This window comes from Equus przewalskii, chromosome 13 (assembly GCF_037783145.1).
Source record: "Equus przewalskii isolate Varuska chromosome 13, EquPr2, whole genome shotgun sequence".
Lineage (NCBI taxonomy): Eukaryota > Metazoa > Chordata > Mammalia > Perissodactyla > Equidae > Equus > Equus przewalskii.
In genome coordinates, this window is record NC_091843.1 from 56,514,264 (window position 1) to 56,539,073 (window position 24,810).

Consider the following 24,810-nt stretch of genomic DNA (forward strand, 5'->3'; position numbering starts at 1 on the left):
TAGAATTAGTATAAACTGTTTTGTTTATTCTGGTGGGTACTATCTAAAACTGAGTTACTTGCTGTCTGGTAAGCTTATACAGTCATGCCCTGCTTGATGACAGGGATACGTTCTGAGAAATGTGTCATTAGGTGATTTTGAGAAATGTGTCATTAGGTGATTTTGTCATTGTGTGAACATCATAGAGCAATGTACACAAACCTAGATGGTACAGCCTACTACACACCTAGGCACTATGGTGCTAATCTTATGGGACCACCGTCATAGATGCGGTCTGTCGTTGACCAAAACGTTGTTATGTGATGCATGACTGTATGTGGCCCTTTTAAAACTTGCAAATTTGGTTGATAATTTACAGCCAAGTAGGCAGTGATATAATGCTATTTTTTATTCCATTCCTTTTTCCTTTTTAAAAAGGAATTAATTCTTCCGTAAATCTAACACCCATTTTAATTTTTGTTTCAATTTTTAACAATATGTGTACGCACTTTTTGGCCTATATGTAATTTGCATATGTACGTACAATTTTATATTTTGCATTTTGTATGTCTGTCATGCTCAGTCTTCCTTCTCCATTGAACAGGTGAATTATATGTGTGGTTGTTTTATTGTCCTTGTTTATTAATTCTGTTGTCTGTGTCATTACCAGGTCAGTTTTGTCTGATTTTTTCTTCTTATGATTCCCCTCCTCCTTTGCATGCCTGGCAATTCTTTATTGGCCACCAGGTATTGTAAATTTTACCTTCTTGGGCACTAGATATTTTTGCATTTCTCCAGATATTCTTGAGTTTCCTTCTGGTGTGCGATTAAGTTACTTGGGAACAGTTTGTTCCTTTCGGGTCTTGCTTTGGAGCTGCCTTAGGCAGGACTGAGTGGCGATTACTTCTCGGAGCAATCTTACCTGACTATTGAAGTAAAACCCTTTGTGTACTCTTCCCGATGCCCTGTGAATTTTGAGGGTTATTTTTTAGTCTGGCTGGTAGGGAACAGGTGCTGTTCCCAGCCTGTGTGAACTCCTGGAGTTCTTCCCTCTCCTCCTTCTGGGTGCTACTGTCCATGGCCTCTGACGGTTTCCTCACACATGTGAATGAATCAGTGCTCTGCTGAATAGGCGAGGGGGCCCCCTTGTACCTCTGCAGAGTTCTTTCTCTTTATAGCTATTGTTGTTAGGTGTTGTATAAACTCTGGCCTCCCTGGACTCCCAACTTCCTCTCCTCAACTCATGGTAGATCCTCAGCTCCACTTGAGTTCTCTGCACCAGGCTTCAGAAGCCTCTTCAGACAGTAAGCTGGGGCATTATGCCCCACAGTCGCAGTGCCACTGTTTGCTGATTACGTTTAACTCTGACACCTTGTTTTTTTGTTTCTTATTGGTTTGATCTTACACAAGCTGTCCCCCAGTTTTTTTCTGTTACCTGGAATAAATCTTTGACTACAGTATACACTTGTTATTCTTTATGTTCTGGTGTTAATTTCTCTCACTTATGTTTCAGCCTTTTTTTTAAATAGACTCCATAATAGGTTTCTTAATTTACTCACTTTTTAGTAAGAATAAAATTATTTAGATTTGCTATTTGCTAAAAGTAGCAAACTGATCTCCTTAGATCTCCTTCCTTTTCACTTGGTTTTAGATTTTAAGCTGGAGGGCTCCATGATATATGTTATATTATCATTTCTCTTCTGCGTCCCATTGGACCTAGGCAATCTGTGTTAAGACTAGATCTGTTTTAACCAAGAATCAGTGTGTCCATTTGTTTATAGGCCTCCAAAAAGTACATGCACCAGACACTGACACTAGGCATTGACTGAGCATTAAAGTAAAACATGAAGAGACGTGGCTCCTTCCTTCAGGAAGTGCGTCTAATGGGGGAAGCAGTTTTAAATCTTTTGGATATAGTAGGCCCCAGTTCTCTAGGAACTCATCAAAGCCTAATTTCTCAAGGACCCAAAAATTGCTCAAAGCTTTCCTCTAGAGCAGTGCTTCTCAAATGCTAGCGTGAGTCAGTTTCCCCAGAGCTAATGAAGATCACACAGGCCCGCGCACCTTGAAGTAGGACAAGCCTGGCCTCTGTAGTTTTACAAATTCTTCTCTTTGCTGCTGTAGCCAAAAGGAGTACAACCCCCTGCACGCGGTACTTCTGGTTCCAGCATGGGCCTGACAGGGCAGCATGGGAGGAACTGTCACCTTCCTTGCAGCTTGGTGCTGCGGAAGGCCCCGTGGAAGGAATGATGGTTAGTACTGGGCACTGAGGAAGTGTCTAGTTCAGCTACTGACTATGTGATATTTGTACTCACTGAGCTTTGGTTTCCTCATCTGTAAAATGCTGGGTTAAGACACAAGATTTTATGTCTCTTCCTATCCCTAACATCCTACAGTTTCTTTCTTGGTCCTGTCCTGCCTTTAGTCCTCAGAAATCTTGTTCCTCTACCTCATGGGTCCTTCCTCTGTCCCTCCAGCGAGCCATCAAGGAAACTCACTGTGTCTGACTGCTGGGTGTTCAGTGAATTAGAGCCAGGTGCTGCCGGAGACCTGTCACTTTGGTTTCTGCATCCGTTCTCTTACCCTGCTATGTGGTCTAAGGGAAAAAAGAGGAAGATAATATTGGTAGGAGACTCACTTCTTAAATTCCTCAAAGCTGGGTCTCTGCCCCTTTCTTTTCTTACCCTCTTTTCATTCAGATCATCAGCAGTGACAGAGAAATGCTCAGGTCCTCCAGGCAGGGCTGCACCTCCTTAGGTGTTTTCTGGATGTTCTTATTCTTTTTAGACTCTGAATACATTTGTCTGTTAGAACTTTGTACCCCAAAGTACTTCAGGGTTTTTGTTTGCTTTTTAATATACTTCAGCATATTACATATTATTTTTTCTGGGCTAGACTTAGAGATCTTACCAAAACCTGTGACGTTATCTCTATGGTAAACTTTACTGATTCTCAAATGACTGCTTTGTAAACAAGTTGTTCATTAAGCTCTGGAAGCTTAATAAGCTCTGTTTTATAAATCTGTATTTTCATATTGTTTATCGTATAATTATTTAATGACCATCTAGGCTGGGATGGGCTATGAAGATTATTTTGGAAGGTTCTTTTTTTCTGTTCCTATTGTTTTTGTGTGTGAGTGAATTGTAAAATCTGATGGAAGAAAATACTGTTTGAATTTCTGCCCTTCCATTTACTTAGAAGACTTAGAGAAAGAGTCCTGGGAGTGATGATGAGACAACAAAAATGTACTATTAGTGTCTTTGGGATTTTTGATAATCTGAGCTTCACTATTTTGTTCTTGTTTCCACCCTTCTTCTACTTTCTCGTATATCCTTGGGCCTGTGTGCTCAAGGCAAGTAACTGTTTACCTTGGGTTAATAAGGATAATCACCATAGTTGATGTTACTGTTTGTCAATTTTACTGTCTGTTTATCACAGGCTAACAAAGAGGATGAGTACTCTGAAAAAAAAATTCTTTAAGGCCTTTGTTAAACTTATATTTCTGCTTATTTGTGTTACTAATAATTTCCAACAGGAAAAACTTTCAAAGGATATTGATTACCTTATTGGCAAGGAGAGCCAGGTGAAGAGTCAAATTTCTGAACTAAACTTGTTAATGAAAGAAACAGAGGTAAGTGATAAACTGGCTTGCGTATTTCTCATTCATTCATCTAGATGTTCACTTATTCATTTATAAAATCCTGAGGGTATTAGATGAGCTGAGAGGACAAAGTTGTGTTAGATTTCACCCCCTGCTTTTCTGGGACTAGGAAAACAAATGTACAAAATAAGTTATGCTGTATGATCAGTGCTGCAACAGAAGTAGTGATTAAATGATATTGGAGCACAGAGCAAAGAACGACTAACTCTTTATGTGGCAGTTAACAAGGACTCAAAAATAGCAATATAAGGGAGATGATAGCTTTTACAGTTATCTGTATTTTCCAGAATTAACAGATGGCATTTGAAAAACATACTATATGTGGATAGGACCAGGTTTATTTAAAATTCCAGCTATTCCTAAGTATACACCTGACATATGTTCACCAAAGACATGAATTAGAATGTTCATAGCTACATTATTTGTAATAGCCACAAAGTGGAAATTACCCAAATGCCCATCAATGATGTAATATAAATAGCAGTAAGAATGAATATCTACAATTATATGCAACAATGTAGATAAATCTTGCAATAGTATTGAAAGAAAGATGCCCGATACAAAGGAGTACTTACTGTGTGATTCCATAAAGGTGAGACTGGACCGTGTTGGTTTATATTGTTCAGGAGAGGAGTTGTTGAAGAGCGGGAGGATTAGTGCCTGGAAAGGTTGTAAGGGTGGCCGCTAGGACACTGGTGAGGTTCTTTTATAGAATCTGGATGCTGTTTGTTTGGGTGTGCTTGCAGAGATTCATCAGTCTCTCCATTACATGTACATTTTTCTGTTTATTGTATTTCCAATAAAAAAATTAGAAAAATTGATAGCATTTAAAAAATATAGTAAAACAGGATAGGACTAGGTTGTTTTAAAATTCCAAATATTCTTTACTGACTATACCTATTTCTTCTCTCTATTTGAAATAAATTGAAGAGCCATTACTTCTGATCACTTTAAAAGTTGTAATTAAATATATAAGACTGTTGCTTCTTGAAAATGGTTTTTAAAAATGGGTTGAAATTATTGAGAGATTATGTAAATTAGCACCATGTTACCAGTATTGCTTTTGCACTTAATGTTCTTTTTTCTGATATTCACTGACTGCATTTATCACCCTAAATAAGTTGTTTTTCCATGTAATTTAAAAGTGGGGTTGAGCCAGTCCTGATGGCCTAGTAGTTAAAGTTTGGTGCTCACCCGTTTGGTGGCCCGGGTTCACTTCCCCATTGTGGACCCACACCACTCGTCTGTCAGTTGCCATGCTGTGGCAGTGGCTCACATAGAAGAATTAGAATGACTCACAACTAAAATATACGACCATGTACTGGGGCTTTGAGAGGAAAAAAAAAAAGAACAGGAAGGTTGGCAACAGATGTTAGCTCAGGGTGAATCTTTCCCTGCAAAAAAAAAAGCTGGGATTTTGTTTTTCATACGTTTGTCTGGTTGACAGACTCAGTTGGTGTAGTCCTCCAGCACTTAGCAAATGATCACCTAGGTGGCAGGTTGCTTCAGGGCTTGTAGCTTTGGTCATTTCAGGCTTGTCTTTACCGGTTCTCTCAGTCACACTGTCCTTTGCTTCTGAAATAAGGAAAACCCAGTACCTGTGTTTGAGTTTGTCATTCACTGGGTTGAAAATTGAGGAACTCAGGTGTCAAGTTTTCATATAGACACTGATTCCTTGGAATCCTGGAGAAATTATTTAACTTCTTTTTGTATCTTTGACCTAAGCTGCATTTGTAGGTTTATCAGTAAGAATTTTCTTCAACACTAGAGAATTCATCTCTATTCTTGAATTTAACTCAGTGACAGTTGTGACACTGTCTTTTTATCTGTAATTATACTTAGCCAGAAAGAAAAATCTCCTTTTTACCTATGGATTTAATGTTGTGATGTCATAAAATACTACCAAAATGTCACCACCCTCTGTCTTCTCCCCACTGCCCCAATTTTAAAGAAATTTTGGCTGTTGGGGTTAGGAAACAGAGAAACAATCTGGAACAAATTTCCTTTCGTTGTAAATGTTGGCTATAAGCCATTGGAAAACGCACAGTGCACTTCTACCATATATTGTCAGCTTTCAAGAATGTTTTTGAAGACTCTTTTCTGTTGGCTGCTGCAGATGAGTCTGTTAAGATAAGTGCTTATGAGTGCTCTGCTGGTCTTATTTGCAAAATCAAGTTGATCTCTGATTTTATGGTCATTCAAAATGTTTATTAAGCACCACAGATAGGATCATTTTATGACAAAGTAGAGGAATAACTGCATGTACAATGAAAATAATGCTTATTCAGAATGTGTGACATTGTAGTGGGCATTTTATGTAAATAATCTCTTTCAATCTTCAAAAAAACCTAAATGGTTTCTCTTATCCCCAGTTTTCAGAAGAGAAAAACTCAACCATGAAGTTAATTTGCATAAGGCCATACAGCTTTTAATTATAATTAAATTAATAGTAATTTGAAGATAAGAGTTACATTTTTATATCTTGGTAAAGGGTGTCATCTTTTCTGAGTTTCATGGCTGTAGTTTAACTTTTAAAAAAATTGGAATAGAGTAGAAAGTGTCATAATTTTCCTGAATTAGAAAGGAATTAAAAACTCCAGAATTGTATTTTCCTGTGTCTTTGGTTAAATCACTTAATTTCTGCCTCAAGTTCCTTTGTATACAAATTGAAAGTTGTTTTCTTATTTAATTGAATAAATTGTTTATTGCTGGACATTGGAGATTAAAAACTTAAGGAAAGTACAATATTATAAAATTACAAAGTATGTCTAAATAAAAGTTGCCAGTCGTTCCTTGCTAAGTGTATTTGATGCCAAATATTGTTCTGAAAACTTCAGAGTCAGATGAAATTTTTTTCAGTACAATATTTGGGTTTGTTTTGTTGTTTTGGCTATTTTATGAGGAGACATTGGATTTAGCAGATGAGATAATGCTTTGCTTGTTTTATAATAGTGTAACGGAGAGAGGGCTAAAGAAGAAGCAATTACACATTTTGAAAAGCTCTTTGAAGTTCTGGAAGAGAGGAAATCATCTGTTTTGAAGGCAATTGATGCTTCTAAGAAGCTAAGATTAGACAAATTTCAGACTCAAATGGAAGAATACCAGGGGCTTCTCGAGAACAGTGGCCTTGTGGGATATGCTCAAGAAGTGCTTAAGGAGACAGATCAGTCTTGCTTTGTGCAGACAGCAAAGCAACTCCACCTCAGGTAGTTCACTTTTAACTTAGAATCTCTCCAGCAATGTGGTTAAATGCTGTGTGTGTTTCAGCTTTGGCCTCGAGTGGTTCGTGATGCTGCGTTGCGTGCAGAGCCTCTTGCTTCACGTGTCAATGTTGAGTGTAGTTTTCTTTTGTTAATCACATTACAAACATTTCTTCTGCTTTTCCTTTTCAAAAGTCATTTTTGTATAATATGTACTATATCTGTCTGCAGAATTCAGAAGGCTACGGAATCTTTGAAGAGCTTTAGACCTGCGGCTCAGACTTCTTTTGAAGACTATGTTGTTAATACATCTAAACAAACAGAACTTCTTGGAGAATTGTCCTTTTTCTCTAGTGGTAAGTTTTAGTAATGGCAAAACCTCACTCTTTTAGTCTGAATTTTCATTATGTAGAAAAAACAGAGTCCTTTCAGTTTGATATTACAAAGCAGCATCTCTGTTGCCCTGAATCATCATATTCCATTTACGTTTTTATAGCTGTGTTTTTATGCACAAAAACTATTTTCTACTGGTTTTTGTGGTTTTAAACATTGTGTAAATGGTATCACATTGTACAGATTCTTTTTTTAAATTGCTTTTAAAAAAATTGTTTAAGATAAATGTTAATACTTGAGGGTCTGGTTTAAAGCTGTATTCTAACTTTATAGCATTTTATTATGTAAATTATTTCCCCGCTGAGAGACAGTTTGTTTCTATTTTTTTTCCTCTGTTGTAAGCAGGGCTGTCTAGAACATCTTTGTGTTTCTTTGTGCACAGGTCCGTGAGTTTCTATAAGGCAGAAACCTGGAAATGGTGTCTTCGAGCTAAAAATGACTAAGATGTTTAAGTGTTTACCTTGCTGTATGAGTTCGCTAAGCTGCCAAAACAAAATACCGCAGCCTTAAACAACAGAAATTTATTTCCTTATAATTCTGGAGGGTAGAAGTCCAAGACAAAGCTGTGGGCAGGGTTGATTTCTTCTGAGGGCCCTCTCCTTGGTTTGCACACGATGACCGTCTTCTCCCTGTGTCTTCACATGGTCTACCCTCTGCATATCTGTGTCTAAATTTCTTCTTAGAAGGACACCAGTCATATTAGGCATACTGGATTAGGGCCTACCCTGATGACCTCATTTTAACTTAATTACTTCTTTAAAGACCCTCTCTTCAAATTCAGTCACATTTTGAGGTACTGGGGTCAGGACTCCAACATGCAAATTTCAGAGGAGGCATAATTGAGCCCGTAGCTCATTTGTTGTATTTGTGTTTTGCTGCTCTCCTGCAGATGTCTTCCTTCCCTTCTTCTCTTCTCACCTTGTTCATCTCCCTCAGATTTCTCTTGTAGGGATGGTGAACAATTATAGTCCTTAGAAAGGTATACTTACAGTTTAATTACCATGTAGATAGAGATGTGTAGATTTGTACATTCAATCTAAGGAAATTTGTCTTGTTAATAGTTAAAAACTCTCTCAGGCTAGCCCTGTGGCGGAGTGGTTCAAGTTCCACGTGCTCCGCTTGGGCGACCCACCCAGGTTCGTGGGTTCAGATCCCGGGCGCTGACCCACTCCACTTGTTGGTCATGCTGTGGAAGCGTCCCACGTACAAAGTATAGGAAGATTGGCACAAATGTTAGCTCAGGGCTAGTCGTCCTCAAGCAAAAGAGAAAAAGGAGGATTGGCACCGGGTGTTAGCTCAGAGCAAATCTTCCTCAACAACAACAACAAAATAGGTTAAAAACTCTGAAGGATTGTGACCTCCTTTCTTTTCAAATCAGTACCTGAATCTCCTTTCAGATATATACTTATCTCATTTATTATGATGGTCTTGTTTTTCCAAATATAAAATATTTGTTACTCTTTAAAATGCTGGTTATACTTCATATACTGTACTCCCCCTTTTTTCCCAAAATGTGTACTTGAATTCTTTTTCATATACATGCTAGTTTACTTAGGAGTACAAGGTCCTCCCTCCCTCGGGTATCCCAAAACACTCTGGAAAGATGAGGTTGAAGGTGGGTAATCTTGTGTTATGCCAATGTCTAACAAAGAACCAGTAAAACGATGGGTGAGAATGGAAAGTAGTCACTCAGCTTCCGGCTGATAGATGATCTCCTCATTTTTTCCTTCATGCACATTTTTTAGTAAGCTGTGGTTCAAAAAAAGAAAAGCAAGGGCTGTGGGGTGGGGCATACTAGTGATGTTATTCTGTAACTAGCTGTTTTTTTTCACTTGCAAATGTGTTTTGGATGACTTTTCAGATCTCATTATGGTTGCATAACATTCGGTTGCATCAGTGCACCATACTCAGGCATCCTCTCGCATTGCGTATATGTAGCTGGGGATCAGGAGAGGGAGGCTTCTGCTTTTCATTTCATATTCTCCTCTGTGATTTGATATAAATGTGTGTTTGTGTGTGTGGGTGTGTGTAACTTTTATAGCTTATATATAACTTTTATAACTTATATAGCTTATATGACCCAAGCAGTTAAGCTTATTGGAATTTACTCTATGGAAAGGATTATGGATATGCACAAAGATTTAGCTGCAGTATTTTAATCGTCATATTTTTAGTGAAAAATTAGAAACATGTTTCTGAAAATAGTTAAATGTTGATCCATCTATATAATGGAATGCCACTGGGAGAAAAATACTGGCAGGATCTATAGAAAATTATTGAAGTGATTATCTTTGAGTTAATTAAAACTTTTTTGTTTGTTTATGTAGTTTCTGATTTTCTTACAAAGATATGTATGATGTTTATACCAAGAAACATTTATTTGAATTGCCTTGCAACTCTATGGAAGAAAATATGAAAGAAAATTGTGTAATGTTTCATTGAAGTTTTTGTTATACTCACCAAACTTAGATTTTAAAATATTTATTAAAATAATTATTTGCTGGAGGACACAGATAAAAAAATTCAAGTACAGGGTTATTATTCAGTAGGTGGAAATTGAAGGCATATGGTTAAAATTTTTAATTTATGGTATTTCAGAATTAATATAATACTTAAAGCTAAAATTGGATCTTTTAATTTTTGTCTTATTTTTCGTTCTTTTTTTCTCCTTTCAGTTATAAACACAAACATACCTTTTAAATCTCTATTTTATTGTATATTCTTTTTAAATTTTGTGGTAAGAATACTTGCCATGAGTTCTGTCTTTTTAACACCTTTTGAGTATATGATGCAGTACAATTGACTGTAGGTACAACGTGGTACAGCAGATCTCTAGAGCTTATCTTCCTAGCTCAAACGTTATGCCTGCTGATGAATACCTTGCCCATTTCTCCCTCCTGCCAGCCCCGGGTAACCACGATTCCAGTCTTTGAGTTTGTGAATTTGACTATTTTCGATACCTCGTATAAGTGGAATCATGAAGTCACTGTCTTTCTCTGTCCGGTTTATTTCACTTAGCTTATCTGCAAACTGCATATCTTCATTGTCCAATAATGCCGGAGTTATTCTTTTTCTTATACATAGTATTATAAATTTAGAAAATTCTTGGACAGTATGGAAATCATTTAAGTATTGTCAAATACATCATTTTTATTGAGGAAAAATAAATGTTCTCAAATAACAGTATTTTAACATTGTTTTCTATTTCATAATTTTTTCAGGCGTAGATGTGCCAGAGATCAATGAGGAAGAGAGCAGAGTTTATAACAATGCTTTGATAAGTTGGCACCATCCAGAAAAGGATAAAGCTGATAGCTATGTCCTTGAATATCGGAAGATTAACAGAGATGAAGAAATGTTGTCTTGGAATGAGACAGAAGTGTGTGGCACAAGTAAAATGATTTCAGAGCTTGATAACAACTGCAACTATGCTTTCAGAGTAAGAGCCTACAAGGGTTCCATCTGTAGTCCTTGCAGCAGAGAATTGATTCTTCATACTCCTCCAGCCCCAGGTATTGTGAATACTGGGAATTAAAAAAGGATGGAATTGGAAGAGACCTTGATAACATATAAGCTGGTCTGTGTCTCCATGCAGCCTACTTTTAAGCCAGCTCTCATTTGTAAAAGATTATAGAAGAGTAGATTCCATTCTCAGCTAGGATTTAGAAATAGACTGAATACTTGAATTTTCACCATGTAGGCTGAGAACAGGATTAGACTTTCGACTGACATCAGTTACAGAAAAACGTGAAAGGAAGACATTTGAATGAGCAGGGCTATTGAGTTAAAATAGCATAAATGCTACCTTACAAGTTTTAAATAGTATAATTCTGTATTTTTTTTAATCAGTTTATTTAAATCTCTGTAACATAGGATCTAGGTAGATTTTTTTTTTAACTTTTTATTAAGATTATGATAGTTTACAACCTTGTGAAATTTCAGTTGTACGTTATTGTTAGTCATGTTGTAGGTGCACCACTTTACCCTTTGTGCCCTCCCCCCACCCTCCCTTTCCTCTAGTAACCACCAATCAGTTCTCTTTGTCTATATGTTTAACTTCCACCTATGAGTGGAGTCATACAGAGTTCATCTTTCACTGTCTGGCTTATTTCACTTAACATAATACCCTCAAGGTCCATCCATGTTGTTGTGAATGGAACGATTTTATCCTTTTTATGGCTGAGTAGTATTCCATTGTATATATATATATATATACCATATCTTCTTTATCCAATCATCAGTTGATGGGCACTTAGGTTGCTTCCACATCTTGGCTATTGTAAATAATGCTGCGATGAACATAGGGGTGCAGGGACTTTTTAAATTGCTGATTTCAAGTTCTTTGGATAGAAACCCAGTAGTGGGATGGCTGGGTCGTATGGTATTTCTATTTTCAGTTTTTTTGAGAAATCTCCATACTGTTTTCCATAGTGGCTGCACCAGTTTGCGTTCCCACCAACAGTGTATGAGAGTTCATTTTTCTCCACTACCTCTCCAACATTTGTCACTTTTTGTTTGGTTATTTTTGCCATTCTAACAGGTGTAAGGTGATATCTTAGTGTAGTTTTGATTTGCATTTCCCTGATGATTAGTGATGATGAGCATCTTTTCATGTATCTATTGGCTATCCGTATATCTTCTTTGGAGAAATGTCTGTTCATGTCCCCTCCCCATTTTTTGATTGGATTGTTTGATTTTTTGTTGTTGAGCTGTATGAGTTCTTTATATATTACGGAGATTAACCCTTTGTCAGATATAGAACTTGTAAATATTTTTTCCCAATTAGTGGGTTGTTTTTTGTTTCAATCTTGTTTTCTTTTGCCTTGAAGAAGCTGTTTAGTCTGATGAAGTCCCATTTGTTTATTCTTTCTATTGTTTCCCTTGTCTGAGGAGTTATGGTGTCCAAAAAGATCCTTTTGATACTGATGTCAGAGAGCGTACTGCCTATATTCTCTTCTAGGAGACTTATTGTTTCAGGTCTAATCTTTGTGTCTTTGATCCATTTTGAGTTTATTTTTGTGAATGGTGAAAAAGAATGGTCAATTTTCATTTTTTTACATGTGGCTGTCCAGTTTTCCCAGCACCATTTGTTGAGAAGACTTTCTTTTTTCCATTGTAGGCCCTTAGCTCCTTTGTTGAAGATTAGCTGTCCATAGATGTGTGGTTTTATCTCTGGGTTTCAATTCTGTTCCATTGATCAGTGCACCTGTTTTTGTACCAGTACCATGCTGTTTTGATTACCGTAGCTTTGCAGTATGCTTTGAAGTCAGGGATTGTGATGCCTGCAGCTTTGTTCTTTTTTCTCAGGATTGCTTTAGCAATTCGGGGTCTTTTGTTGCCCCATATGAATTTTAGGATTCTTTGTTCTATTTTTGTAAAGAATGTCGTTGGGATTCTAATTGGGATAGCGTTGAATCTGTAGATTGCTTTAGGTAGTATGGACATTTTAACTATGTTTATTCTTCCAATCCGTGTGCATGGAATGTCTTTGCATCTCTTTATGTCATCAGTTTCTTTCAGGAAAGTCTTGTAGTTTTCGTTGTATAGGTGTTTCACTTCCTTGGTTAAATTTACCCGAAGGTGTTTTATTCTTTTTGTTGCGATTGTGAATGGGATTGAGTCCTTGAGTTCGTTTTCTGTTAGTTCGTTGTTAGAGAATTGATTTTATACCCTGCAACTTTGCTGTAGCTGTTGATTATTTCTAATAGTTTTCCAATGGATTCTTTGGGGTTTTCTATATATAAGATCATGTCATCTGCAAACAGTGAGAGTTTCACTTCTTCATTGCCTATTTGGATTTCTTTTATTTCTTTTTCCTGCCGAATTGCTCTGGCCAAAACCTCCAGTACTATGTTGAATAAGAGTGGTGAGAGTGGACACCCTTGTCTTGTTCCTGTTCTCAGAGGGATGGCTTTCAGTTTTTGCCCATTGAGTATGATGTTGGCTGTGGGTTTGTCATATATGGCCCTTATTATGTTGAGGTACTTTCCTTCTATACCCATTTTATTGAGAGTTTTTATCATAAATGGATGTTGGATCTTGTCAAATGCTTTCTCTGTATCTATTGAGATGATCATGTGGGGTTTTTTTTCTCATTTTATTAATATAGTGTATCATGTTGTTTGACTTGCAGATGTTGAACCATCCCTGTGTCCCTGGTATAAATCCCACTTGATCATGGTGTATAATCTTTTTAATGTATTGCTGTATTCAGTTTGCCAAAATTTTGTTGAGGATTTTTGCATCTATGTTCATCAGTGATAGTGGCCTGTAGTTTTCCTTCTTTTGTGTTGTTCTTGTCAGGTTTTGGGATCAGGGTGTTGTTGGCTTCATAGAATATGTTAGGGAGTGCTCCATCTTCCTCAGTTTTCTGGAATAGTTTGAGAAGGATAGGTATTAAATCTTCTTTGAATGTTTGGTAGAATTCTCCAGAGAAGCCGTCTGGGCCTGGACTTTTATTTTGGGGGAGGTTTTTGATTACTGTTTCAATTTCTTTACTTGTAATTGGTCTATTCAGATTCTCTATTTCTTCCTGCTTCAGTTTTGGGAGGTTTTAAGAATCTAAGAATTTATCCATTTCTTCTAGGTTGTCCAATTTGTTGGCATATAGTTTTTCATAGTATTCTCTTATGATCTTTTGTATTTCAGTGGTATCCATTGTGATTTCTCCTCTCTCATTTCTAATTTTATTTATTTGAGTCTTCTCTCTTTTTTTCTTAGTGAGTCTGGGTGTTTGTCAATTTTCTTTATTTTTTCAAAGAACCAACTCTTTGTTTCATTGATTCTTTCTACTGCCTTTTTTGTTTCAATTTCGTTTATTTCTGCTCTGATTTTTATTATTTCCCTCCTTCTACTGACTTTGGCCATTGTTTGTTCTTCTTTTTCTAATTCTGTTAGGTGTCGTTTGAGATTGCTTATCTGAAATTTTTCTTGTTTATTGAGGTAGGCCTGTATTGTAATGAATTTCCCTCTTAGGACCACTTTTGCTGCTTCCCAAATGAGTTGGTATGGTGTGTTTTCATTTTCATTTGTCTCCAGATAATATTTGATTTCTTCTTTAATTTCTTCCACAATCCATTGTTTGTTCAGTAGCATGTTGTTTAGTCTCCACATTTTTGCCCCTTTCCCAGCTTTATTCTTGTAGTTGATTTCTAGTTTCATAGCATTATGATCGGAAAAGATGCTTGCTGTTATTTCAGCCCTCTTGAATTTGTTGAGGCTTGCTTTGTTTCCCAAGATATGGTCTATCTTTGAGAATGTTCCATGTGCACTTGAGAAGAATGTGTAACCTGCTGTTTTTGGATGGAGTGTTCTATATATGTCTATTAAGTCCATCTGGTTTAATTTTTCATTTAATTCTATAATTTCCTTGTTGACTTTCTGTCTGGATGATCTATCCATTGATGTCAATGGGGTGTTAAGGTCCCGTACCGTTATTGTATTGTTGTTGATGCCTCCTTTTAGTTTTTTTTTATTTATTTATTTATTTTTCCTTTTTCTCCCCAATGCCCCCCGGTACATAGTTGTGTATTCTTCGTTGTGGGTTCTTCTAGTTGTGGCATGTGGGACGCTGCCTCAGCGTGGTCTGATGAGCAGTGCCATGTCTGCGCCCAGGATTCGAACCAACGAAACACTGGGCCGCCTGCAGCGGAGCGCGCGAACTTAACCACTCGGCCACGGGGCCAGCCCCCTCCTTTTAGTTTTGTTAATAGTTGCTTTACATATTTTGGTGCTCCTGTGTTGGGTGTGTATATATTTATAAGTGTTATGTCATCTTGGTGGAGTGTCCCTTTTATCATTATAAACTGCCCCTCTTTGCCTCTCTTTATCTGTTTTGCTTTGAAATCTCCTTTGATATAAGTATGGCAACACCTGCTTTTTATGTTCATTATTAGCTTGGAGTATCACCTTCCATCCCTTCACTCTGAGTCTGTGTTTGTCTTTGGGGCTGAGGTGTGTTTCCTGGAGGCAGCATAGTGTTGGGTCTTGCTCTTTAATCCATCCTGCCACTCTGTGTCTTTTGATTGGAGAGTTCAATCCATTTACATTTAGAGTGATTATTGAAATGTGGGGGCCTAATGCTGCCATTTTATCGCTTGTTTTCCGGTTCTCTTGCATTTCCTTTGTTTCTTGTCACATGATTTTTGGACTACTAATTCAGGTAGGTAGATTTCTATATTGGCTTTCTTCTTATTTGTAATTTGTGTCTTTATTCTTGTTATTTGTTTAGTGGTTACCATGTGGTTTGTATAAAACATCTCATAAATGAGATAGTACATTTTCTGATAGCCTCTTATTTCCTTAGATTAAGCCGTTCCATCCCTTGCCTCTTCCCCTTCTAAGTTGTTATTGTCAGATTTTTTTTTCCTTCTTGTGTTGTGAGTTTGTGGTTAAAATCACAAGATTATATTGATTCTTGGTGTTTCCCTTCCTTTTATCTTTAATGTTATGCTTAGCCTTTGCTAACCTGTTCTGATAGAGAGCTGTAACTTTCTGATTTTGTCTTTCTACTTATCTCCTTAGCTCTGGGTTTTGTAACCCCTTTCCTTTTTTTGATTTTTCAGGTATGAGGGTCTCCCTGAGCATTTCTTGTAGGGGAGGTCTTGTGGCAATGAACTCCCTTAACATTTGTTTATCTGGGAAAGTTTTTATTTCTCCATCATATTTGAAGGATATTTTCGCTGGATAGAGTATTCTTGGCTGCATGTTGTGGTCCTTCAGAGTTTTGAATGTATCATTCCACTGTCTTCTATCCTGTAAGGTATCTGCTGAGAAGTCTGCTGACAGCCTTATGGGGGTTCCTTTGTAGGTTATTTTCTTCTGCCTTGCTGCCCTTAGTATTTTCTCTTTGTCATTGACTTTTGCAAGCTTCACTACACTATATGCCTTGGGGTTGGTCTTTTTACATTGATAAAGTTTGGTCATCTATTAGCTTCTGTCACATGGAATTCCATCTCTCTCCCCACGTTTGGGAAGTTCTCAGCCATTATTTCTTTGAACAGGCTTTTTGCCCACTTCTCCTTCTCTTCTCCCTCTGGGATACCTATAATCCTTATGTTGCATTTCCTAATTGAGTCAGATATTTCTCGGAGAGTTTCTTCATTTCTCGGAGAGTTTCTTCATTCGTATTAAGTAGGGTGACCATTTAGATTTTAGTCTTATTCTCTCTCCTCCTCTATCTGCAGCATTTCTATATTCCTGTCCTCCAAATTGCTGATTCTGTCTTCCATATTATCGACCCTACTGTTCAGAGAGTCCGGATTTTTCTTAATGTCCTCCATTGTGTTCTTCATCTCTAATATTTCTGATTGGTTCTTCTTTATAGTATCAAGCTCTTTTGTGACGTAGCTCCTGAACTTGTTGAGTTGTCCATCTGTATTATCTTTTAACTCACTGAGTTTTTTAATGATGGTAATTTTGAATTCATTGTCATGTAGGTTATAGATTTCAGTGTCTTTGGGATTGTTTTCTGGGTACTTATCATTTTCCTTCTGTTCTGGAGATTTAATATATTTTTTTATACTGCTTTATGGTGTGGATTTGTGCCTCTGCATAGAGATAGAGTTTAGTTACTGCTTCCACTTACTTCTGCTGGAGTGGGGGTGCGGGGTGCATCTGTGTAATCTGCACTGACCAGGATCCCTGTCAGCTGGTGCTGACTGGACCTGGGCCCCTCCTCGTGGTCACAGTGGCCCTGTGGGGTCTCTCGTCAGCTGTGGGGACAATCGCAAGGGGGCCTCAGGTTGCTGGTGCCTACTGTCACAGACCACCTCAACGCACTCCCTCTTTAGGGTCTGCAGTGGTGTTATGGGCTTTCACAGTGGCTGGGAGCAGGTTCACCTAGACTTACAGCTCTGTCACTGTCAGAGCCTGCAAGATCTCACTTGTCTACTTTTGGCCACAGCAGAGCTATGGGTATCTACTGCAGTCTGTGGTTAGCTCACCCACCTGTGCTACTTCTGCCTCAGGGCCTCCCAGCCTTGTGATTGCCAGGCGGGGCCTCTCCACTAACACTGTGCAGAGGCTTTCCCTGCGGCTGCTGTGGGACCGTGGATTTTCCCCCGGGCTAAGGGGCAATCGCAGGGGGCTTAGGTAGGGCTGTAGTCACCTGTTTCCACCTTTGCTCCGCCATGCACGCACACACCTGCCCTTGGTGTCGTGGCGATGCTATGAGCATGTCTGCTGGTAGAAAGTTGCTTGTAGGTACTAGGCCGTCTGGGGGTCGGAGGGTTTTCACCTCTCTCCACCTCCTCCCAGGGGAGTCCATCCACCTTCTGATGTATAGCAGCATGGGTGTCTCAGGCGTCCTGAGATGCTGTGTGGATATCCTTTGTTGACTGATTAATGTCCAATTAGTTGTAATTCGAAGGGGGAGAGACAAAGAAAACTGCTCACTCTGCCATGTTGCTGACGTCACTTCTAGATAGATATTTTAAAAATATGTTGTTATAATAACATGAAATATAATTTTGATTAACCTGATTCTGACTTGTCTGTATTTTCCAACTCAGTGATTCCTGGCACATGGGGATGTAAAAGCATATATTAGAACCACACGGATACCTTTTTCCCCATTCTAGGAGCTCCTCTTGCCCAGCCACCCATCTTCCTCCTTCCAAGTTAAAAACCACTGACATACTACTTGTAGAGGGCCTGTAGATTTATATAGAATAAGAATGACTTACAGGTTAGTTGGTGTTCACTACAGTGTCTCCATGGACAAGGGACGTTTAGAACCAAAGATGTTCTCATTCTGGTTGGCAGGAAGTGCTGCTCTGTTCTGTTAGTCACTGTCTTAGAAGTTCCTTCAGTGGGTGTTTAGACCCCATTGTCCCTGCCCATTTTTAGTGCTTTCTGTATCCATATTTTGTGTGATCTGCCCCTCCTTCCCTTTTTGTCTACTATTTGTTTTTCATGCACATTGTGGCTAATTAAAAAAATTAGGATACAAATAAAGTTGGCTAAAATTATTTTTCTTGAATTTTAATAAAGTCCAATAGAGAGCTTTAGGATAGATTTGCAAGTATTAAGTAAATATTTTATAGTTTACTCAGTTTCTGCTTTTTTTCCTAGTCTCTCTGACTAAGCGGAAGAAAAAGAAACCTGAAAGTAGCTGCTGTTTTGAGTAACGCAGTGGAGGGAGAAGGAGCGAAGGAAAGTTAAAAGTTGTCTTCCTTTTCTCTGAGAGAAGCCATATTCGTATTAAGCACGGTGGCCATTTAGATTTATTTTGCAAACTGGGAGACTTTTGAGATTGAAAGAAAGCATGAATTATCAGGCCAGGACAATAGGCAGTACCAGGAGGAGCGTCAGCCTGTATATGGAGAATGGTAGTTTGCTAGCAGACACTTTGTGTGTGTGTGTGATATAATCTAGTTAAAATTTACCATTTTAACCACTTTTAAGGTGCAGATCAGTGGCATTAAGTACATTCACAATGTCATACAACCGTCACCACTCATGTCTCTAGAACTCTTTCATTTTCTCAGACTGAAACTCTGCCTGTTAAACAATAACTTCACATTCCTCCTCCCCACACAGCCTGGTAACCTCTATGCTACTTTCTACCTCTGTGGATTTGCCTGTTCTAGGTACCTCCTATAAGTGGATTCATATAATCCTTTTGTGACTGGCTTATTTCAATGTTCATCCATGTTGTTGCTTGTATTGGAATTTCCTTCCTTTTTTAGGCTGAATAATATTCTATTGTATGTATTTATGACATTTTCTTTATTCTTTTCTCTATCGATGGACATTTGAGGCATCTGTTTCCAGTTTTGGGGCTAGAAGCCAGCATTATGCTTGATGGAGTTGAGTTGATAGGACTTGTGAGAGGGGTGTTATCTCTGTTCTGTAGTTGAAGACATGAAAGTTTAGGTTAAACTCTAGTTCAGTGCTGGAGCAGGGCTTCCAGCCTGGGTCTCTGCACCACAGCCTGCACCTGTTTTACCCTGTTTCTCATGTCTGCTGTGTTGATTGATAAGGAGGAGACCTTCTTAAACTTGCTGATATTTTCCAACTTTATACAGTTTGGAATAAATATTTAAGAAAATGTATAGGTAATTATGAAAATATACAACCCTTTATTTTAGGGATAAAAGGACAGATCCAATAGTGTAAAATATTTAGGATTAATTTACTGTTTCTATTCTAAGGAACTGCATTCGTCAGTTTTCTTATACATTAAAAATATTTTCTTTTGTCTTTGAGATTTCTGGAGATTTTCGGATAATGAGAATTTGCTGGAAGTTATTTGTAAGTTGAGGTTTTGGTTTGTCTAGGGTATCATGATACATTCCTCTTCACGTCTCTTTTCAGTAATTTCTACTCGAAAAACCTGTCATATTAAACCATGAAGTATAGAAATGCTAATAAATAATTTTCAGACTAATTGTAAGCTCTATTTACAGTTTTCAGTTTCCTCTTTGATGAAAAATGTGGCTATAATAATGAGCACCTCTTGCTGAACCTGAAGAGAGACCGTGTGGAGAGCAGAGCTGGGTTTAACCTTCTGCTGTCTGCAGACCGTATCCAAGTGGGTTACTACACAAGCCTAGACTACATCATTGGAGACACTGGAATTACAAAAGGGAAGCACTTCTGGGCCTTCCGTGTGGAACCGTATTCATACCTGGTAAAGGTGGGAGTTGCTTCCAGTGATAAACTACAAGAATGGCTCCGTTCTCCCCGAGATGCTGTTAGTCCAAGGTAGAGTCTTTTATTGATGTAGAACTTGAGAGTTCTTTTAAAGTAAACATCCTTGTTCAGCAAGTTAAGACTGAAAATGGACTTTGGTTTACTTAGGACATTTAGAGTGTACATTTCTTAGATTCAGTTATTGTGGCTCTACATATGTGACTGGCTGAGAAAAGGAGTCAGACCGTCTTGTATTCACACAGTGAATAATGACATTTAGCACTAATTTCTGATGCCATGAGGAAATAAGTCTGTTTTGGATACCTCATGATTGCAATACAGCTTTGCAGTTTTAAATTTTGAAGTCTTTCACATCAGTTACCTTAATTATCTGATTAAAATGACGATTATAGTGAAATGCCTCGATTCCAATACTTCACAGTTGATATTAGTTGTTCTTTTATCATGGGACACAGTTTCTTTAAACTCTCCCATAAGTACTTTACAAAATTGGGTCATTGTAAACATCTTTCCACAGTGAAGAATTCCAGTTTCTTAAGAGAGTGACTATTTAATGGAGATTGTACAGTTTAGTTCTTTTAGATGGTGTAAGGTGAACTCCCCAGACAGACAACTTTTGACCACTTAGGTGAACAGAAATCCCAGATTAACAGTCTGAGTGATAGGAAAAACTTTTTGCGCCAAGATGAGAAATTGAAATAACAATGAAAATTGTAATAGGGAAATGGTTAATTAAGCACAGTGCCATGTCCACTTGACAGATTAATATTAATAATGTTTAAAACATTTCTAGCATGAGAAAGAAGTGAAAAAACCTGTAAAATTGTTGATGTACTATGATCGCCAATATAGAACAAGCAAACTATGCATAGGGAAAACAATGGAAGGAGCTTAGTAGCAAAATTTTCCGCAAGATGCTACTGTCTTATAATAGAGGGGGAAAAAACCCCTTCATATACTGCTTACACTGTAGATCCATGTAGAAATCCCTTCCGGGAAATACGGTTCTTAGGAGGAGGGTGCAATATGCTTTTTTCTTCTGCGTCATTTTGCAGCACCCATTTATTTTACTTGGTCCGCTAATTCCTTGGAATAGGGCACACATCTTGGTTGTGCATTTTCTTATGTGTGATTGTGTGCTGTAAGTATTTAATCTTTGACAAGTGCCTTCAGTCCCTCTCACCCTGCTTTATTTTTGATAGGCCAAAGTTCTTAATTATTTTTTAGGTTCTCATCTGTGTATATATCTGGGTAAAAGTGGATGATATTTTATGATAGAGAATTTGGGGCTGTCTATGGTATAACTCTAAATGGCAACACGTAGTCCTTATGTTTTTGATTGATTATGTTTTAATAGAAAGTTTTTGATGTACAATTTATTTTAATTTGAAATCAATGTCTATTATCTTGTGAAAATGTTTTGAAGGTACATGAAGGCCTGTGGATGATGATATGGATAAGATTCCACTTAGTGTTTGTGTCTTGTGTTTTAGATACGAGCAAGACAGTGGGCATGACAGCGGAAGCGAAGATGCCAGTTTTGATTCTTCGCAGCCCTTTACACTGGTTACCATAGGCATGAAGAAATTTTTTATACCTAAGTCACCTACTTCTTCTAATGAACCTGAAAATAGAGTTCTTCCCATGCCAACAACTATAGGGATTTTCCTTGACTATGATAAAGGCAAAGTGGGCTTCTATGACATGGATCACATGAAATGCCTTTATGAGCGCCAAGTGGACTGTTCGCATACGATGTATCCAGCATTTGCGTTAATGGGCAGTGGAGGAATTCAACTTGAAGAACCCATCACAGCAAAATATCTAGAATACCAAAAGGACATGTAGTTTAAGCATCTGATGTGACTTAGGATGAAGAATGTGAACAAAATAATGCCTTGGTGTTAATCTTTGTAACTAATTACATATCATCCAAGTATTCTGTTGCCAGTCTTGTTTTTTGCGTGTTTCTTCGTAAAACATGGAAACCTAAACAGCCTTGCCTCTTCCATGTCATTGTTCTGCCTTTCATACCCGGCAGGAAAAAGACACTTTCCCAGTTAACACTGAAATAGTTAACTTTGCAACTGGATTGTCTTTCTCTTTTCATGAACAGGAAATCTAATTTATTTATGTCAGCTGGTGTTGCTGGTGCTTACATTCCTTTGTTCTGGGGGGAGGGATACAAAAGTATTTATTATGCTTCTTTTGTGTTTGGTTTTTCATTTTTATATCATGTTTATGTCCTAAGAGAAGATATTTTTTAAATGCCTTATGGATAGAAATTAGTACTAAGCATTGTGTCTTGCATTCATTTTTAATAGGAAAACAAAGATATAGACAGGTAAAAAGAAAAAGGCCATAGAAATGGTAGTATATTTAAATGGAAACATTATGTATTTTCATGTGTGTAGCTAATAGTAAGAGTATATCGCCTGGAAAATGAATACTGCTTTTTTTTTTTAAGACCACAAATTGTCTTCTTAAGGACATTTTTAGAAGTTCCCTTAGCTGTGATGCCCATACCTGCATGTGTAGTAAACGTGGTTTCTTGCAGGAAACACTAAATTCTCAGCTAACACATGAAGCTTTTCACTTCATATGATTTTTTTCAGAAAACGTTTTATTCTTAGTTACTCTGTGAGAATGTTTGAGCTTATATCAAATAATTACTTTCATAGATATTAGTGAAGATACACTGACATCTGTCAGACTTGTTCTTTTGCTCTCTCATTGTGTCTTGTGATTTTCATTTTTTGACCCACGTATTACAGATCAGATTGTCCTGGTTAAGGTTTACATGTTTGAAAAGTTCATGATATATTTTTAATGTCATTAAATATATTATAAAATGCAGAGTAACTAACTGGTCAGTTGTCCAGCATTTTCTATTGCTTCTTGTTTGGTAATAAGCGTTGGTAATATAAGCAAGTAAATACGCAAATTTAACTGTTTAGGAATAATTAATAAAATGTAATGACTGTATGTATCCTTGTAAAAGTTAAAAGTTTTTTTTAATTTGAAGAAATACATTTTATCTAAATTTTATGTTCATTTTTAAAAGGTGTTCTTTCTTGGGTGATTTTATTTAAACTGCTTATTTTTTTTTAAGTTAAAATGTTTGGAAACTAGACTGTTATGCCTTTTAAGCACTAATCATTTTGGAATGCTTTTCACGTATTTTAATAGACTAACAAAACTCTTAGGAGTTTTTGTTATTATATATTTTTTAAAATGGAAATCTGTTATTCAGGCTGGTAGCACTAAATTAGCTTTTCCCCCAACCCAAGTAGAAAATATCATGGAGAATTTCTTGTTTAGTAGGCTTTGTTACTTTCCCACCTGTGGGAGTAGCACTTTATGACAGAGGCTGAACTAAACAAATACGCAGTGTTATGTGGATCATTGTGCAATAAAGCTGCTGAAGTCACGTGTGTGGTAAAGTTTGATAGTCTCAAGCCTGTGTAAGCACATATCATGTAGACATTTTAAATATAAAGCTTTAATAGGAATAGGAAAGCTGTTTAAAACATTGTATAGTTGTATATAAATTGTTCTCCTGGATTTCTTTCATTTTTAATAAAAATTAAAAGTAGGTCAAGTGTCATCATTGAAATCTGCATTCCAGGAATTCTCAGTATGTTTATAAGGAAAATGGAAATCTTGTTTAAGAAAAGATGTTTAGCTGAATATATTAACTTAGAGCTAAAGATTTATATAAAGTTATTTGGGGCATTTATTTATAAGCTTTAATTCTTGTGGAAGTGATTAGAAAAGCTTAACGTGAAAATGATTTACTTAAATTAATTGATCGGTTTGTTGAGCATCTCTCTTGTGATCATAGTAGATCAGATTTGATTAGAGGAGTGGTCCTTTAGTTCACATTCACCCTTGGGTTATGGGGCTCTGGTAGATGTGGATCTCAGTGAATTGTTGCTAATGCTCGATAGGTCTTAATTAAAAAAAAAATGAGTAGATTCAAAGGTATGCCTATGATGCTGTATAATAACTTAATTCTCATATTCACAGTTGCTTTCTTGAAAGTGGTAGGAGGCAGAGCGACCCCTGGGAAGTGAACACAATCTGGGCTTTTAAATCTTTGCCATCACCCATCATCTGATTAGGCCCTGAGAGTGTTCCATGTGGGAATATAATGAATCATATTGCCACAGAAAACAATTGAGAACCAGTATGATAGGCAAGAATACGCTACCAGACAGATATGCATTCATTTTAGAGGAGTTTCAGCTGCTTGTTAATGGGAACAACATCCTGAGAATTGGAGCTTTTCTTGGGACTTTTTTGCTTTAAAAAATAAACTTGAAGGAATTTAGTTTTATTAAGCTTGATTTGGAACTACTTCATTCATTTCACAAAAAGTTCTTAACTCCTGTTTATGAGACATTGTGCTGACGCTGGGTAAACAAGACAGCCTAGCTAGGTTCCTGCTTTTAGGAGCTTAATTTCTGGGACAGAGAGATGATAAAAATGGAAGGGACTAGAGAGTGCTTGAGGTGCCAATACCAGATTTTCTGGTCAGGGAAGCCCCTCTGGGGAGGGCGACCTAAGTTTGACACCTGGCCATACAAGGAGCTAAGTGAAGAGCATGCTAGGTAGAGTGAAGAAGTGGTCAGGGTTCTGGCAGGAAATAGAATTCACCCTAGATGGTTCAGCTGAAAAGAAGTTCGTGACAGGATTGCTTAGAGATATGGGCGACCTTAAAGGAAGAAACAAGCGATGGTGAGGCACTGGAAAGGCTAGCCACAGCCTAAAGCCATTATGATCTTTAGAGCATGAGAACAAGGGGAAATATTGTTGCTAGATCTCAGGGAGAGTGAGAACATGAAGGAAGGGCTGCCTGGTGGGAGTTGGGGTTGCCACGGGAAGCAGCTATGGCCAGAGATGTGGTGCCAGGACAGG

At 37.5% G+C, this 24,810-nt stretch overlaps 1 protein-coding gene across 9 annotated transcripts in view; it reads left to right on the top strand.

Moving 5' to 3' along the window:
- Positions 1-21,829, top strand: part of TRIM36 (tripartite motif containing 36) — a 47,019-nt gene extending 25,190 nt beyond the window's left edge. For all 9 annotated transcript variants that reach the window (XM_008513897.2, XM_070569527.1, XM_070569528.1 and 6 more), the window contains 6 exons: positions 3,515-3,610; positions 6,593-6,846; positions 7,072-7,196; positions 10,455-10,745; positions 19,644-19,941; positions 21,384-21,829. In XM_008513897.2, coding sequence (XP_008512119.1) covers positions 3,515-3,610; positions 6,593-6,846; positions 7,072-7,196; positions 10,455-10,745; positions 19,644-19,941; positions 21,384-21,738 — 1,419 coding nt within the window. In that variant the 3' untranslated portion in view covers positions 21,739-21,829. The remainder of the gene's footprint in view (positions 1-3,514; positions 3,611-6,592; positions 6,847-7,071; positions 7,197-10,454; positions 10,746-19,643; positions 19,942-21,383) is intronic.
- The last annotated feature ends 2,981 nt before the right edge of the window (positions 21,830-24,810 follow it).